Source organism: Manacus vitellinus, unplaced genomic scaffold (assembly GCF_001715985.3).
Source record: "Manacus vitellinus isolate BGI_N305 unplaced genomic scaffold, ASM171598v3 scaffold_11_pilon, whole genome shotgun sequence".
Taxonomy (NCBI): domain Eukaryota; kingdom Metazoa; phylum Chordata; class Aves; order Passeriformes; family Pipridae; genus Manacus; species Manacus vitellinus.
Genome location: NW_021938895.1, coordinates 6,343,384 through 6,357,367, shown reverse-complemented (window position 1 = coordinate 6,357,367; position 13,984 = coordinate 6,343,384). Strand labels below are relative to the sequence as shown.

At 43.3% G+C, this 13,984-nt stretch overlaps 1 protein-coding gene across 1 annotated transcript; it reads left to right on the top strand.

The window, feature by feature from the left end:
- Nucleotides 1-417: 417 nt before the first annotated feature.
- LOC103764391 (b(0,+)-type amino acid transporter 1) lies at nt 418-10,780 on the top strand. Its single transcript, XM_018088972.1, has 6 exons — nt 418-1,161; nt 2,768-2,901; nt 6,189-6,318; nt 8,501-8,625; nt 9,059-9,146; nt 10,360-10,780. The coding sequence occupies exons 1-6, from the start codon at nt 418-420 to the stop codon at nt 10,591-10,593; spliced, it is 1,455 nt and encodes a 484-aa protein (XP_017944461.1). The 3' UTR covers nt 10,594-10,780.
- The last annotated feature ends 3,204 nt before the right edge of the window (nt 10,781-13,984 follow it).

The window sequence follows — 13,984 nt, the reverse complement described above, 5'->3', positions numbered from 1 at the left end:
TGAGTGCTGAAGCAGGTGCTTGAACACTGACTTTTAAACAAAGAATGAAGCACAGATTTGCATGGGGACTTTGCTTACCTGACCCTTATTTCAGATGCCATTTGAAGCATAATTTGAAGGAGAGATAACCAGGGACACAGTCCAGTAAGGTGCTGACTGATTCTGAGGTGGTGCTGGATTGCAGTGAGATTCAGAGATAATCAAACTTGGCAGAATCTGAACCATAATAAATTACCAAGATAAGATGGGTAATGAAAGAATGTGAAATGCAGAAGATAAGTTTATATGTCTTGACAGCGTTCAGCGTGACTTTCGTAATTATTAACTAAACCTTAAAGCCTGAAATAGTCCTTATTCAAATGCCTTAGTCTTTTTTCATATTCTCTCCTAACAACAACGTCTCCTCACATTTCCACAATGAGGGAAAGGAAGACAACAGATCCACCTCATTCATCCACAAATCTGAGCGAAGGGAAGGAGAAGTTAAGACTGAAGCAAGAGGTCGGCCTGATTAGCGGAGTGTCATTAATTGCAGGCACAATGATAGGCTCGGGGATATTTATGTCCCCTGAGTGGGTACTACATCATATGGGGAACCCTGCCAGCAGCCTGCTTATCTGGGCAGCATGTGGTCTCCTGGCCGTGTTTGGAGCCTTGTCGTATGCTGAGCTTGGAACCATAATTAAAGAGTCTGGAGGAGAATATATTTACATTTTGAGGATTTTTGGTTCTTTTCCTGCTTTCCTTTTCGCCTACACTTCTGTCATCCTGGTGAGACCAGCTGGTTTGGCAGCTGTCTGTCTCAGCTTTGCAGAATATGCTGTTGCGCCGTTCTACCCAGGATGTTCCTCTCCACAGGTTGTCATCAAATGCACAGCTGCTGCCTGCATCCTGCTTTTAACTATCATCAACTGTCTCAATGTGAGGCTGGCGACGTCTGTTATGAACATTTTTACAGCTGCCAAACTCATGGCTTTGTTGGTGATCGTGGTGGGTGGACTGGTGCTCCTTGCCAAGGGACAAACTCAGAGTTTTCAGAACGGTTTTCAAGGCACGAATGCGCGTATTGGGGCAGTTGGAGTGGCATTTTACCAGGGACTCTGGTCCTATGATGGGTGGAACAACCTGAACTATGTAACTGAAGAACTGAAGAAGCCTGAGGTGAGTGAGTGAGATGAGCTTTACTTACTCAATGCTGCTGTTAATATGTTTGATTCTACCTGTGAATCTTTTAAGAGGGGTAATCAAGGGATTTACAGTGAGGATGGTGAGGCACTGGCACCAGTTGCCCAGAGAAGTGGATGCCACATTCCTGGAAGTGCTCAAGGCCAGGTTAGATGGGGCTCTGAGCAACCTGGTGTAGTTGAAGGTGCCCCTGCTCATGGCATGGGGGTTGGAGCTAGATTATTTTTAAGGTCCCTTTCAATTCAAACCATCTTGTGATTCTATGAAAGCCCTAAAATACCCCACTGACTGCAAAAAAACTATTAGGCAGCACTTGGATGTTTTGGGGATGAAGTTTTGTCTTAGTGTTTAGACTGTAGACATCTAGATTTATTCAGAAAAGTACTCACTACTGTAATCCATAAAGGATCCTGAACACCACATAAAAGACTTGTTCCATAATGTATGCATCAGAAAACCACTTTATCTCTCCCCATTGCATGGAGGGGCAGCTTTGAACAAGCCAAGTCTTGCTGGAGAGAGAATCTAACTCTTTGAATGATCCTTGCCTTTGAACATCTACTTTTTTGGCATGTGTTCAGTCCATGCTATAGGCACTGAAGTAGCTTGCTTACATCTCACATGAGCCTTTTCTGTGCCATATTACCTATTTTCACAGATCAGACAGTACAGCAGTGAACAACTCTTATTTTGGAAAGAGCTGTGTTAGTGCAGAGTGTAGAGAATGTGCTTTCTACCAGTGCAGCACACAAGATCCTACAGATTAAATGAAAATATACAGTTAAATATTATCCTAAATGGCAGCAAAGATCACAGGGTCACGTTGCACTGTCTCCCATAGGATCGTGAGCACTGACACTCAGGCCCTTGCAGAGGACATTAGGAATTGCTCTATCTTGTCCTATGGTGGGGTTGGGGAATGCAAAAATTGATATTTCAGGTTCTTAGATGTATACAGTTGCCTTTTCCCAGTATTTTCAATTGCATAAGACAGTGTTAGTTGATTTTATTGAGTCTTAAAATGATTCTGTGGTGTTCTAAGATAGCATCCTGTTAATAAGAAAAATAAAATATTTCCCTCCTAGAGCGAATCCTTTTTGAGATTTTGAGATCAAAACCCAGCTTTGATTTATACTGTAGAGGAGTTAAATGTGATACAACACACTCTGGAACTTCATTCACGGCAGTGCAATGTTCATGGGAAGATGCAGCACAGCAGGACACATAACACACTAATCAATATTAAAGTAATCAAAAAGTATGCAACAGACATCTTGGGCAGCTATGAGCCAAAATCTTTTTAATAAGATTTGGTGGGTTCTTTTTGTTTGATTTATTTTGGTTGGTTGTGGGCTTTTTTAGACTAACTTTGGAAATGTACAACCTTACAGCCTGACATCTTTGGGAGCTGGTGTAAAAACTGCCATGTGAATCTAGATCTAAGTCTTGTTCTGTGGAAAAGCTTAGGGAGTGAAGGAATTTGAATAAGAGACGTGGGTGGTGGCAAAAACAAAACAAGCAAAAAAAGCCCATTGCAGGCATAAATGTGCTGCACCTAACACTGCTGTCACCCCTTTTCCAGGTGACCCTTCCCAGAGCTGTGATGATTGCCATTCCTTTGGTTACGTGCCTGTATTTACTGGTGAACGTGAGCTACTTAGCAGCCATGACTCCCTCTGAACTGCTGTCTTCAGGAGCTGTGGCCGTCACTTGGGGGTGAGCTCTGCGTGTGGCAACACAACCAACGCAGCCCAGTGAAATATTGATTCTCTCCTGAGTTTCAGGAGATTTAGGTCTATTCCCCAAAGAAATGGTAGCACTTCAATGGTCAGGCCAGGAACATCAGTCAGGCCAGGTTTATGGGGAAGACAATGAAGAGGAAAGATGATGATAGGGCTGGAGCACCTCTCCTTTGAAGACAGGCTGAGAACTGGTGAGACTTTATAGCACCTTCCAGTACCTACAGGGGCTACAAGAGAGCTGGAGAGTGACTTTTCACAAGGGCCTGTAGTGATAGGACAAGAGGAATGGCTTTAAGCTGACAGAGGGTAGATTTAGATTGGTTATAAGGAAGATTCTTTACTGTGAGGGTGGTGAGACACTGGAACAGGTTGCCCAAAGACGATGTGGATGCCCCATCCCTGAAAGTGTTCAAGGCCAGTTTGGATGGGGCTTTGTGCAACCTGGTCTAGTAGGAGGTGTCCCTGCTCATGGCAGGGGATTTGGAACTGGATGATCTGTTAGGTCCTTTCCAACCCAAACCATTCTATGAGTTTATGATTCTATGGTTCTATGAAGCAGGCTCCATGTCCCAGCTCTGTCAACTACAGAGCAGTGTGTGGCCTTCCCCCACCGAAGGCCAAGGCTGACCAGCCCCATCTGGCCATGGTCTCCAAGGCATCAAGGCTGCCAAGACGGCACACCCCTTACTCCTCGTTCCCATTTATTCACACTGGAAACCTGTGGCTCCCATCCAGCTTATGTTTCATCCTGTGGAAAGTGTCCATAAAGAAGAGCTGAAGGGCATACCAGGAGCATCTCCCCATAGGCACTGGGAATGCAGTGATGGCACATATCCAGACCTGAGGACTGGTAGATGCTCCACATTTTAGGTATCTCCATAGAAATGGAGAGGGCAGTGTGCTGCCCCGCTAATGCAGAGGCAGTGGGTTGGGAGTGAGATAGGAGCCAGCTGGGTGAATCCTGTCCACTTGGCACCTGGAAATTAAAGCAGAGCAGAGTCTTCTGCTTCAGTTTCTCCATATGTGGGGAAATAGAAAATGACACAGATCTCTACACCACCTTTGGGAAGTGTTATACACGGGCTGGGTAATCTTTGGTAACTGTAACTTTAATGGGCTTGTGCTCTGCCAGAGCTGCACAGAAACTGTTTGTATCTTCATCAGCCTGAAGCGTTTGGTGATATCAAACAGTCTGCATGCAAGACAAGGAATTTAGGAAGAGAAGGAAGGGACCATCATGAGAGATGTAGGCATCATCAATGATCTTTCACCAGAACATCCAGCCTTAGTCTAAATATTTCCAAAGACACAGAATTTCTGATAGGCCTAAATGAGTTGTCTGGCAGAAGTGATGACATGGCATATCCACAGATTATGTTGCTGCTCATCCTCTTCCTAAAAAGTCAGTAGCAGCAGCTTTGCTTCTGTGTGCTTTTCACAAGATTTCCAGCTTGAAGATCTGACTGGGCTCTTGCTGGATGTGTTCTCTAATAGCCTTTCATGTCATTATAAATAGGAGCTTTTAAAGATCTAGTGCTTTGTTTGAGCATGTTGCAAAGCCTCACTAAGCTGCAGTGTCATGAACTTTTGCTGCACTTCCTTTCCCATCATTCCTGATTAACAAGTTATTTGTGAGCTTCCTCCTTTTTAACACATCTCCTTTTCCTGCCTGATTAACCTTTTCACCCAAGAGCACAATTCAGGAAGAAATATTGAACTAGCAACCAGAAAGGGGGGAACTCAAAAGCCTGGAGGACAGGTAGGTAGCCAGATGCTGAGGAGAGGCTAATGGCCGTGGCTCAAGCAAGAGATGCAGCTATTCAGGCCATTAACAAAGCATGGGAGGAGTATAAAGAAACCAGACTTGTCACATTTAAATGCATTTATTCCCCATATAAGAAGAAAACTACCAGAGAGAAACACTGTTCTGTGGTGAGAGGTGCAGCCACAGGAGGGACTCAGGAAACTCTCTGCAGCATTTCTTTGATGACAGTGATTTAACAGCAACTGCAGGTCTCAGTTTGCTTGTAAGAAGCTGCTTGCAGTAGCCCCTGTACTTCATTTCCAGGGTCAAAACAGTAAAGAACCAATCTCATAAATGCAAAGTACACAATTGCTAAAGATTTCATTATTAATTTTGTGATGTATGTTGTTTTCCCTTGATATCTTGTGGTTATGGAATTGCATGATTATAGGAGATGGCCAGATTCTATCATTTAAAAAGGGAAAAATTTTAGTTCTGTTTGTTGCAAGTATTAAGTATTAAGTATTCAAGCTTAATAACTTGAAGCCCAAAGGAGCATAATCCAGATATTAAGTTTCTAAGCTACATTTTTAAAATTATTGTGGTAGATAAGCTCCTGCTATGATTTTGGAAAGCTGAGATCTTGATTTTTTCAACATCTGAGAGAGTTGATACTAAAAAAGAGTACTGATGGCTCAAAGACATACAGTTTAATGGAAATATAAAGTGCCCTAAAAAACTTTTGAGTTTTGGATTTTTGCCAGTTAGATGAACAGTGAATTTGTTAGTGTATGTGTATATACATGTATGTGATAATTACCCCAAACACCAACATTTATTACTCAATTAATACTCTTCATGCTGCTTCATTCCAGATGACAATCTTCACTTTCAGGTGAGAAGATTATCATATCTTTCATATGTTTACCTTGAACTCTGTACCCCTGCTACTTCTTCTGTTACGGAGAAAGCAAACCACAAATGTCTGAACATGTTGTAGAAACAAACTTCTGGAATTCAAACCATTGCTTTGGCTTAAGTCTGATTCACAGAGTAGCAGAAATAGGTACATATAGGATTAAAGGATTAAATTCTTATGCATATTGGGGAAGAGGTTATAATGCAGAATATTTCTTCTGGTGTGATGGGAACAGTTTTCCTGTGATTTCCAAGCTAATGTTGTTGGCTGTTATAGCAGTATCTCCAGGCTTTTTGCCACAGCATCAGTACATAAAAATGGGGGGTTTCCTCTTATGACAGCTTTGTACCCCATTGCACTGTGGACAGATGTAGATATATACACACCAGACACGAAGAAAAGCTGTCTTTCCTGGACAAGACAAACTTATTAGTCACTAAATACTATAGGAACTGGAAGAAGATTTAAAATCATTTTAAAAGACTTCAAAAAAAAATTCAGTAAGTATAACTGAGGGAAGAAAACTGTCTGGTTCTACAGTGAATATTTGATACATCTATGAAGTGTATCTTATGCTGTGAACTCTTTCCCACCTCAGAGACAAAGTCCTGGGCAGCTGGGCATGGCTCATGTCCCTGTCGGTGGCACTGTCCACCTTTGGTTCGTCGAACGGCACGTTCTTCAGCGGAGGCCGCGTGTGCTACATCGCTGCGAGGGAAGGCCACATGGTAAGCACAAAATAAAGGGGTCTGCCTTGCTTTGAGCAGCTTTACCTTCTTGTGACACTAAAGCAGAGAGGAAAACACTGTGTTTGTTCAGCTGTCAGAGTGATAGCTCTTCAGGGGTTCCTTGCTCAAAGACTTTAACCCCCATCTTTTTCAAATGGAATGTTTATGTTGTCTCTGGGCTTTCTGCTCCAGTCAAGTGCTTTCAAAAAGACACATATTCACATCTAGCCTGAATTTTAAGAACAGCTTTGAAATGAAACACTGAAATACTGCTGCGTTGGAGGACGGGGCACAGGCTGGGGGTGACTTAGCCAATGTACTTGTGAGGAGAGGGAACCTGGCCATGCTTGTGTGTTGCAAGGCACCCTTGCTTGCACTGGGAAGGAAGCCCAGCTGCCTTTGCATGCTATACTGACTACATGGGCTGGTCTCAGGGATGTTTCAGCCTTCTCGTGGGTAGGCCAGCTCCGATGCAACACAGGATATCTGCTCCTCAAGCTTCATAGCAATTATGAGGTGACACCAAGCCTTACATCTCCCCTATCTGGGGTTTATAATTGGTTTTGTTAGGTGGGGCCAAATCTGGTAGCCCAGCAGAGATGAGGCTGCTGTGGCTCCCTCCTCCCTGGTCCAGCCAGTAATTTCAGCATGTATTCCCAGTAGGCACACACACACAAACACAGGTATAAAACCTATATATGTACACACATACACAGACCCAGACAGCAGGGCACATGTACAGACACACAGCACTCACACAAACACTAACAGTGCCGAGAACCCCATCTTGTTCCCCTCTCTGGCTGTTTAGGGGTCTGTTAGGGGGAAATATATATAGAAACATTTGTACAATATGGTCCCTCCAGTAGTTGGGCTCAGACATTCAATTTGCCCAGTAGCTGCCCTTGCATCCCAGTCTCCCAGCTGCTGGTACCTGGGCATACAAGCCCCTGAGGTTGCTGCCCCATTCCAGCTGCTCATATGGACCCCCTCACTCACAGGTACACCACCTACAACTACCAACACACTTCTCCAAAAAGAGGAGAAAAAAGACTGAGTTGCATTTGTCCTCCTCTGTTTTGAGCAGGCATATTGTGCTCCTCCAGGACCTCTCTGTTTTCTTGGTCCTTCCTACCCACATCATCTGGCATTTCTGCTCTCAGGTGCAAAGGTATTGGAATAGGTTGCCCAGAGATGCTTGGATGCCCCATCCCTCAAAGTGCTCAAGGCCAGGTTGGATGGGGCTCTGAGCTACCTGGTGAAGTGAAAAGTGTCTGCCCATGGCAGGGGGCTTGGAATTAGATGGCCTTTAAGGTCTATTCCAACCCAAACCATTCCATAGGTCTGTGATTCCACACCAGCTCCACTCCTGGTTCATAGCAGAGAATCTTTTATGTATATGAATGACCAGGTTGATGGAGATGACTGGTCTGGTGGTTACTGGTTTCAGTGGTTACTGGTTTCGGTGGTTGCTGGTTCTACAGCTTCTCTCACTGAGGACAGTGCCTGCTGTATCACGGCAAGCTCTGTGCTAAGCAGTTCACATTTGACCATACCAGGCTAAGAGCTGAATGCTTATGCCATTTCTCAGGCACTCAGCTCTAGCAGAAGTTGTTGCATGATATTTTAGTTGGGAATTAAAAATTAAATATAAAAAAGAAAAGAAAACAGCCTTTCTCATTAAACTTTCCAATGAAACAAACAATAAAGGGGCTACTAGTCCTCTTAGTGTTCTGAAACAAAACCTAATCTAAATTGAAGTTAGTAACATAAATGTTTCAGGAGTAGTCCTTGTCTTATTTTCCAGTCATCCCAAGAGAAGTCAAGTTCCTGAGAGACATGGCAGGGGGCAGAAGAGTGGGACCATGCACAAGGTTCTGATGAGGGCCAGGAAGCTCTAATTTGACTCAGCCTTAGTCTGTCACATCAGTAGTTTGAAAACCTTGTTTTGCCTCCCCAAACTGAGCATATTTCATATGAAATCAGTGAGACACAATAAAAATACCCTCGAGGGAGATTTCCGTGTTTACACTCCTTGGAGCTGAATTGCTTTTATATGATGCTTATTTGCTGTTTACAAGTGGCTCTGGCTGCGGGCAGAGCTCCCACCAGCGGCTGAGGGGATGAGTAAGGACCTCTGAGTACATGATACGATGATACACGGTTTTACTTTGTCTTTCAGCCAGACATTCTGTCTATGGCTCATGTGCGACGCCTCACACCCTCCCCTGCACTCATGTTTACATCTGTGATGTCTTTAATAATGATAATATCAGGAAACTTCACCAGTATCGTGAACTTTTTCAGGTATGTGTGTGTAACGTTTCTGTTTGCATCCCCTGTGCTCCTGGGTTTTATATTGTTTTATGAATATTTTCTTTCAATATTTTTTTAAGCCTGGGCTGTTACTTTCTAACCAATACTGGGGAGAGGAGGAGGAAAGAAAGAAAAGAGCGAGCTTGGGAACCAGCATTTTTGCAATGCATGAATGCTTCTGTCACTATAGACTTAACTGGATGTGATTCATCCTCATATTGAAATGAATCTGTAATATTCAGATAATTCCAAAGTTCTCGTTGTTTATGTTGCAAAGGAAATGAATGCAAGAACTACTAAATTTATATCAATATTCTCCTTTTTAACTGGAGGTATGAACAGCTGGGATCTGCAAGGCAGGCCTGACATTCCTGGATGATCTCACCCCAGATGTAACGCTGTCTATTTTTTCTTTTTATTCCAGTTTTATAGCATGGCTTTTCTATGGCATGACTATTTCTGGGCTCCTGTATTTAAAAATCAAGAAACCAGAACTGCCAAGGTCTTACAAGGTGAAGTAATAACATAAACCCCTCAACCCCTTTTCCTATATTGCCCAAATAACTAAGAAAACATTATGAGAAAAGAGCAAGCACTGATTGCTTACGGATTTAATGTGGTTGTCCTTTTTTTTATTATTTTCAAGTTCTGTCTCAGCAAAGTCACCAAGAGGGGTGAGGTAGTGTGGATATACAGGCACAAGTCAAGGCTGAATTCTCAGTTTTGATAAGTTAATAATGCACTGCCCTCTCCTATGGAAAATATGTCTACCATATCCTCTTTTTTTCTAAAAGATTTAAGAGATAAATGAAGGATGATTTTGACAACAATGCAACTACCTGCTTATGCTCTCAGACTCTGGTCACACTCCTCAGAGGGTAGTCCAGGTGTAAGAATCTTGCAGAGAAAAAATAACTCAGCTACAAGTCCTTTGAGATGGCCAGGGGGCCGGTTTGTTCCCCACAAAACAGAGGAAGGAGATCAGGAGTTACGTGTTTTGCCCTCTGATGCCATGAGCAGGCTGAGCTGCAGTGCTTCCTCAGTGACTGAGGGAAGTATCTTTACAGAAAAGATCCCAGGAACATAGGATCCATGAGACCATGAAGGAAAGACAGTGACTTTTCCCTGAGTTGAACGAACATCCTGGTTACTATGAGGTTCCTCCAGGAACTAGAGGACAGGCTGTGCAAAGCAATATTGAGTGTCCTTTAGGGTTTAGCACAAAGAGCAGCAGCGCTCCATTAGGTCTTCCAGTCACTGGCTTCTGCTGCTCTATCCTGAAATTAGGATGCTGGATAAGGACGTTCACCCAACTTGTCTGAATGGGCTTTAAGAAGTTCTGTTTCTGCAGTAGTGTTTCATACACTGCATAGAACTCCCACAGTTCTCCCAGCCAATCCATCAAGGATGTCAGCCTGCTCAGCCTTTGGCTTGATGACCTGACTCTTTTCTTAACTAGAAGCAGCTGATGTCTGAAGGTTTCAGGTCAACTAACAATATATGGCTGATGTCAACTGACAGTGTATGGCTGATGTCCTGCAGAATCTGTGCATCTGTTGACAGTTTATATTTAGAGGAAAGATTTCCTTGGTTTGAAAGCAGTAATTTTTATTAGACTTTGAGGGAGGGTGGCTTCAAATTCAAGTTTAAATGCTTTCTGACTAGGCTTACAGAGATTGCCTCTGAATTACATGAGTCTTTACACTGATTGTTTTGCTTTCACAGGTACCAATTATCATTCCCATAATTGTGCTGATAGCAGCTGTGTACCTGGTGTTAGCTCCCATCATTGATCAACCCCAAATTGAGATCCTCTACATCATCGCCTTCATTTTCAGTGGCATCATTCTTTATTTCCCACTGGTTCGCTTCAAGTGCCACCCTCGCTTTTTGCAGACCGTCACCTTACACCTCCAGCTGTTCCTGGAGGTTGCCCCGACCACTAAGGATACAGACTGAGATAACATCCTCCAGTCACATGGAGGATGTTGCCTGCACCTCATGTTTTATCCTGGCACCTTGGTTTTCAAGGCTCAGAAAATATTCTTCTGTAAAGATGAATGAGTAGAACGAATGTGACATTAAAGTGTCCAGGTGAGATGGACTAGAGCTGACTCCTCAGGTTTCCTCAAAATTCTGGGGAGGTGTTTTTGTCCTTTTCGTATATTTTCCATCCTAAGAGGGCCTGTTCATCAAAATCTCAGATCTTATATTTCAAGCTAAAAGGCAACAAAAGGCAGACAATGAAATATTATTCCTATAGCAGGCTGGGACCCTAAGCCATTCCTGGCAATGGCTTTAATTATTTCCACCTAGTTCTGCCCACTGTGACCACATAGTTTCTCAAATCAATAATGCATGGGCTCACCATGGTCACAACAAAAAAAACCCCTTTTTCACTCAGGTATTTGCTCTGGGAAGACCTTGCTTCTTCCAGTCCTAGGTGCACAGTCACAACAGTCCTTTCTCTGTCCCAAATCATCCTACATCTCCTGTAGAAAAACCTCTAATGTGACACAAAAAGTACTTTAAAGTTCTGTCAGTTTACTCGGTTGAGAATGCACTCGTCATATGGGATCCATCCACTCATGGTGAGGACACAAGAGACATCACTCAAGTACCAACAGTCACCCAGTATTCTTACTGTAATTCCCCTGAAGACAAATAACTTACCTTGTAACAAAGTAAACAACAGATAAACAGAAAACCCCCTAGAGCACATGTGCCAGCAAGGCACTCTTATTGGGAATTAAAGAAACCACATACATTAGGAGAAGTGTGGCCAGCAAATCAAGGAAATACTCTGTCCCTCTGGACTCAATATCTGAAATCATGCATGCAGTGTTGGGCTTTGCTGTTCAGCTGGAGTTGTGAAGGCCCCAGGGTCAGGCTCTTCTTGGTAGTGGCAACTAAGGGCAACAGCCACAGGTTGTGGCTTGGTTGTTCAGGCTGGACTTAAGAAAAAGTTCTTCACCATGAGGGCAGTGCAACCTTGAAGCAGTGTGCATAAAGGTGGTGAGATCTCAGTTCTCTTATATTTTTCACCACAGCCACTTCCAGAAAATTCTTTGATTCTAAAGGCACAGCACAAAAGTCATGGGCTGTGCTCTCTCCCAGACCTGACACACTGAAGCCTCTGTTGTTTCCCATTACCTGAGGCTCAACCGTTTTTCTTCCAATTTGTCCAGATTGTTTCAGGATAAGATCTGTCCTGTCATAGACTAAAACGGTCTAGGAGTTAGTCCCTAAAATGCCTAGTTATATCATAAAGTACTGAAAGTTATTGAGGTCAACTTCCTGTCAGCATTCTTCTACCAATGTGTACCTAACTGCTGCTGTGATCTTGGAACAGGGCCACTTGATCCTTCAGGCCTCTTCCCAGGCCCATCTCAGAGCTGTCTATCTGATTACAATCTCATTCTGCAGTGCCACCCCTTCTGTTCCTCTGAGTGGTGATACCAGCAGCTACAGGGATGCAACAACAGTCTGTTTTTCCAGGTGTTAGGTATGATAATGGGATAGGCCAGTTGCCACTCATGCAAATCCTCAGCTTAACCAGTGTTTAGGAGGATTTCCTTCTGATTTTTACTGGCATTGTCAACAAAGGCGAATGAAGGAACAGTTTTCCCTCCTGAATCCTATGACAATGCAAAATTCTTGGGATGCCTCTCTTAAAGGACAGTATGTACTTAAAAGAACTGATGAGCTCAGGAGGTCTAGGTTACCTTTCCACCACTACTCCAGGCCCTTCATCTGATGTCAGGCAAGCTTCTTAATGGAACCGCATGTCAGCCACTTATCTAAAAATTAGGATAATATTATTTCTCTGATTATAATTTTTGGAAACCACCTCTGTTTCCTTCACCTGTTTTATGGAGCACAGGGTTGTGCTCTTCTAAACTGGAGACTAGTAACAAGTGGTCCCTTCCAACCCAAACCATTCTATGATTCCACCTACAGTGCGTATCTAAAAAGTGAGATTTTAAAAGCTTATTCAAGGGTTAGACATGCACTTAGTTGGGGCTTTAGCCACCTTTCCTTGTGTTCCAAGTACAATCAGAGTTGGCATTGCCTGCATGCAATTCCTGTGGAACAGGAGTTATTCTCACTGTTTGATATTATGGGTGTAGTGCACTACAGATGATGGGAAGATGGAAGGATTTAGTGGATTGCTCAGTCATACAGGAAATGTGTGGAAAATATGACTGTTTCCCCAAGGTCCAGTCAAGCATGTTACCACCTAGCCCATCCTTTCTCCCTGTGCACCTGTGACATATGAACACTGACAAAGAACACAAAAAGACTTAGCCCTTTAGATAAATAGCCTTTATATGTTATTGGTGTATGGACATAGGAAGCTGGAAAGCTGCAAGTATCATATATTGCACCAATCTCATTTTCCGTAGATATTACTGTAACAAGATGTTCTTTTTATTTGTGTTGCCTAGGATTTGCAAGCACAGGTGTTTATAATGCCAAAACAAGATGCTGAAAGCTCAGAGAATTGCAAGATAATTACAATAAAATGGGCATTACAATGAAGTGAGTTAATGTGGCTGTTTCTGTTTTTCATCCAAGAAAAACAATTCTGTAGAAATTTTACTGCATGATCATAAACAATCAGCATCAGGCTTATCTCTCCTTGGTCAGAAGGTTTAACTACGTGCGTGGGCGCTTATATGTGCGTAGACTCATTTTTCAAGATGATTGCTTATCTATTCAACCCCAGCATATGCAAATCAGAGTCTCTTTTTCCTCCATCAGACATTTACAATAGAAGTGTCAGGAAGAGGCAGCATGCCCTTACCATTCATTACTGCAACACAGTGACAACGTGATGGCGGACAGAGCTCTGCATCTGCCGCTTGTACGGGTGGTACTGTAAGATCCTGTTGGTTCTGTCTGTCTCCAAAGCTCCAGATCCCTGTGACCAGTACTTAACCCCTTTCTTCGTGGGCTCAGAGGAAAGCTTGCCCTCAGCATTGCCCTCAAGATAATCATAAGATTGCCCTCAGCATTGCCCTCAAGATAATCATAAGATCGATACTTCACCTCAAGATCCCGAGTGTAATTGAATCCCATCCTCCAGCTGGCAACTTGCAACAACCAGTCAGGAGCTGATGCACAGAGCTGAATGTATTCTGGGCCTTTTCTGACCTCCTCAGAAGCATTAGAGATGGGCTGCACCTGGGGACAGTCAAAGATGGTTCGGTGCATGAGAGGGTACAGAAAGTCATTCTTTGGTGGTTTTCTGGTAAGCCTTGCTCCTATGCCCAAGTTCAAGTGCCATAATTTGTGGTTGAGGAGAAATTTCCCCTTGGGTGGGACAGGGCTGAATTCATAATGGCTT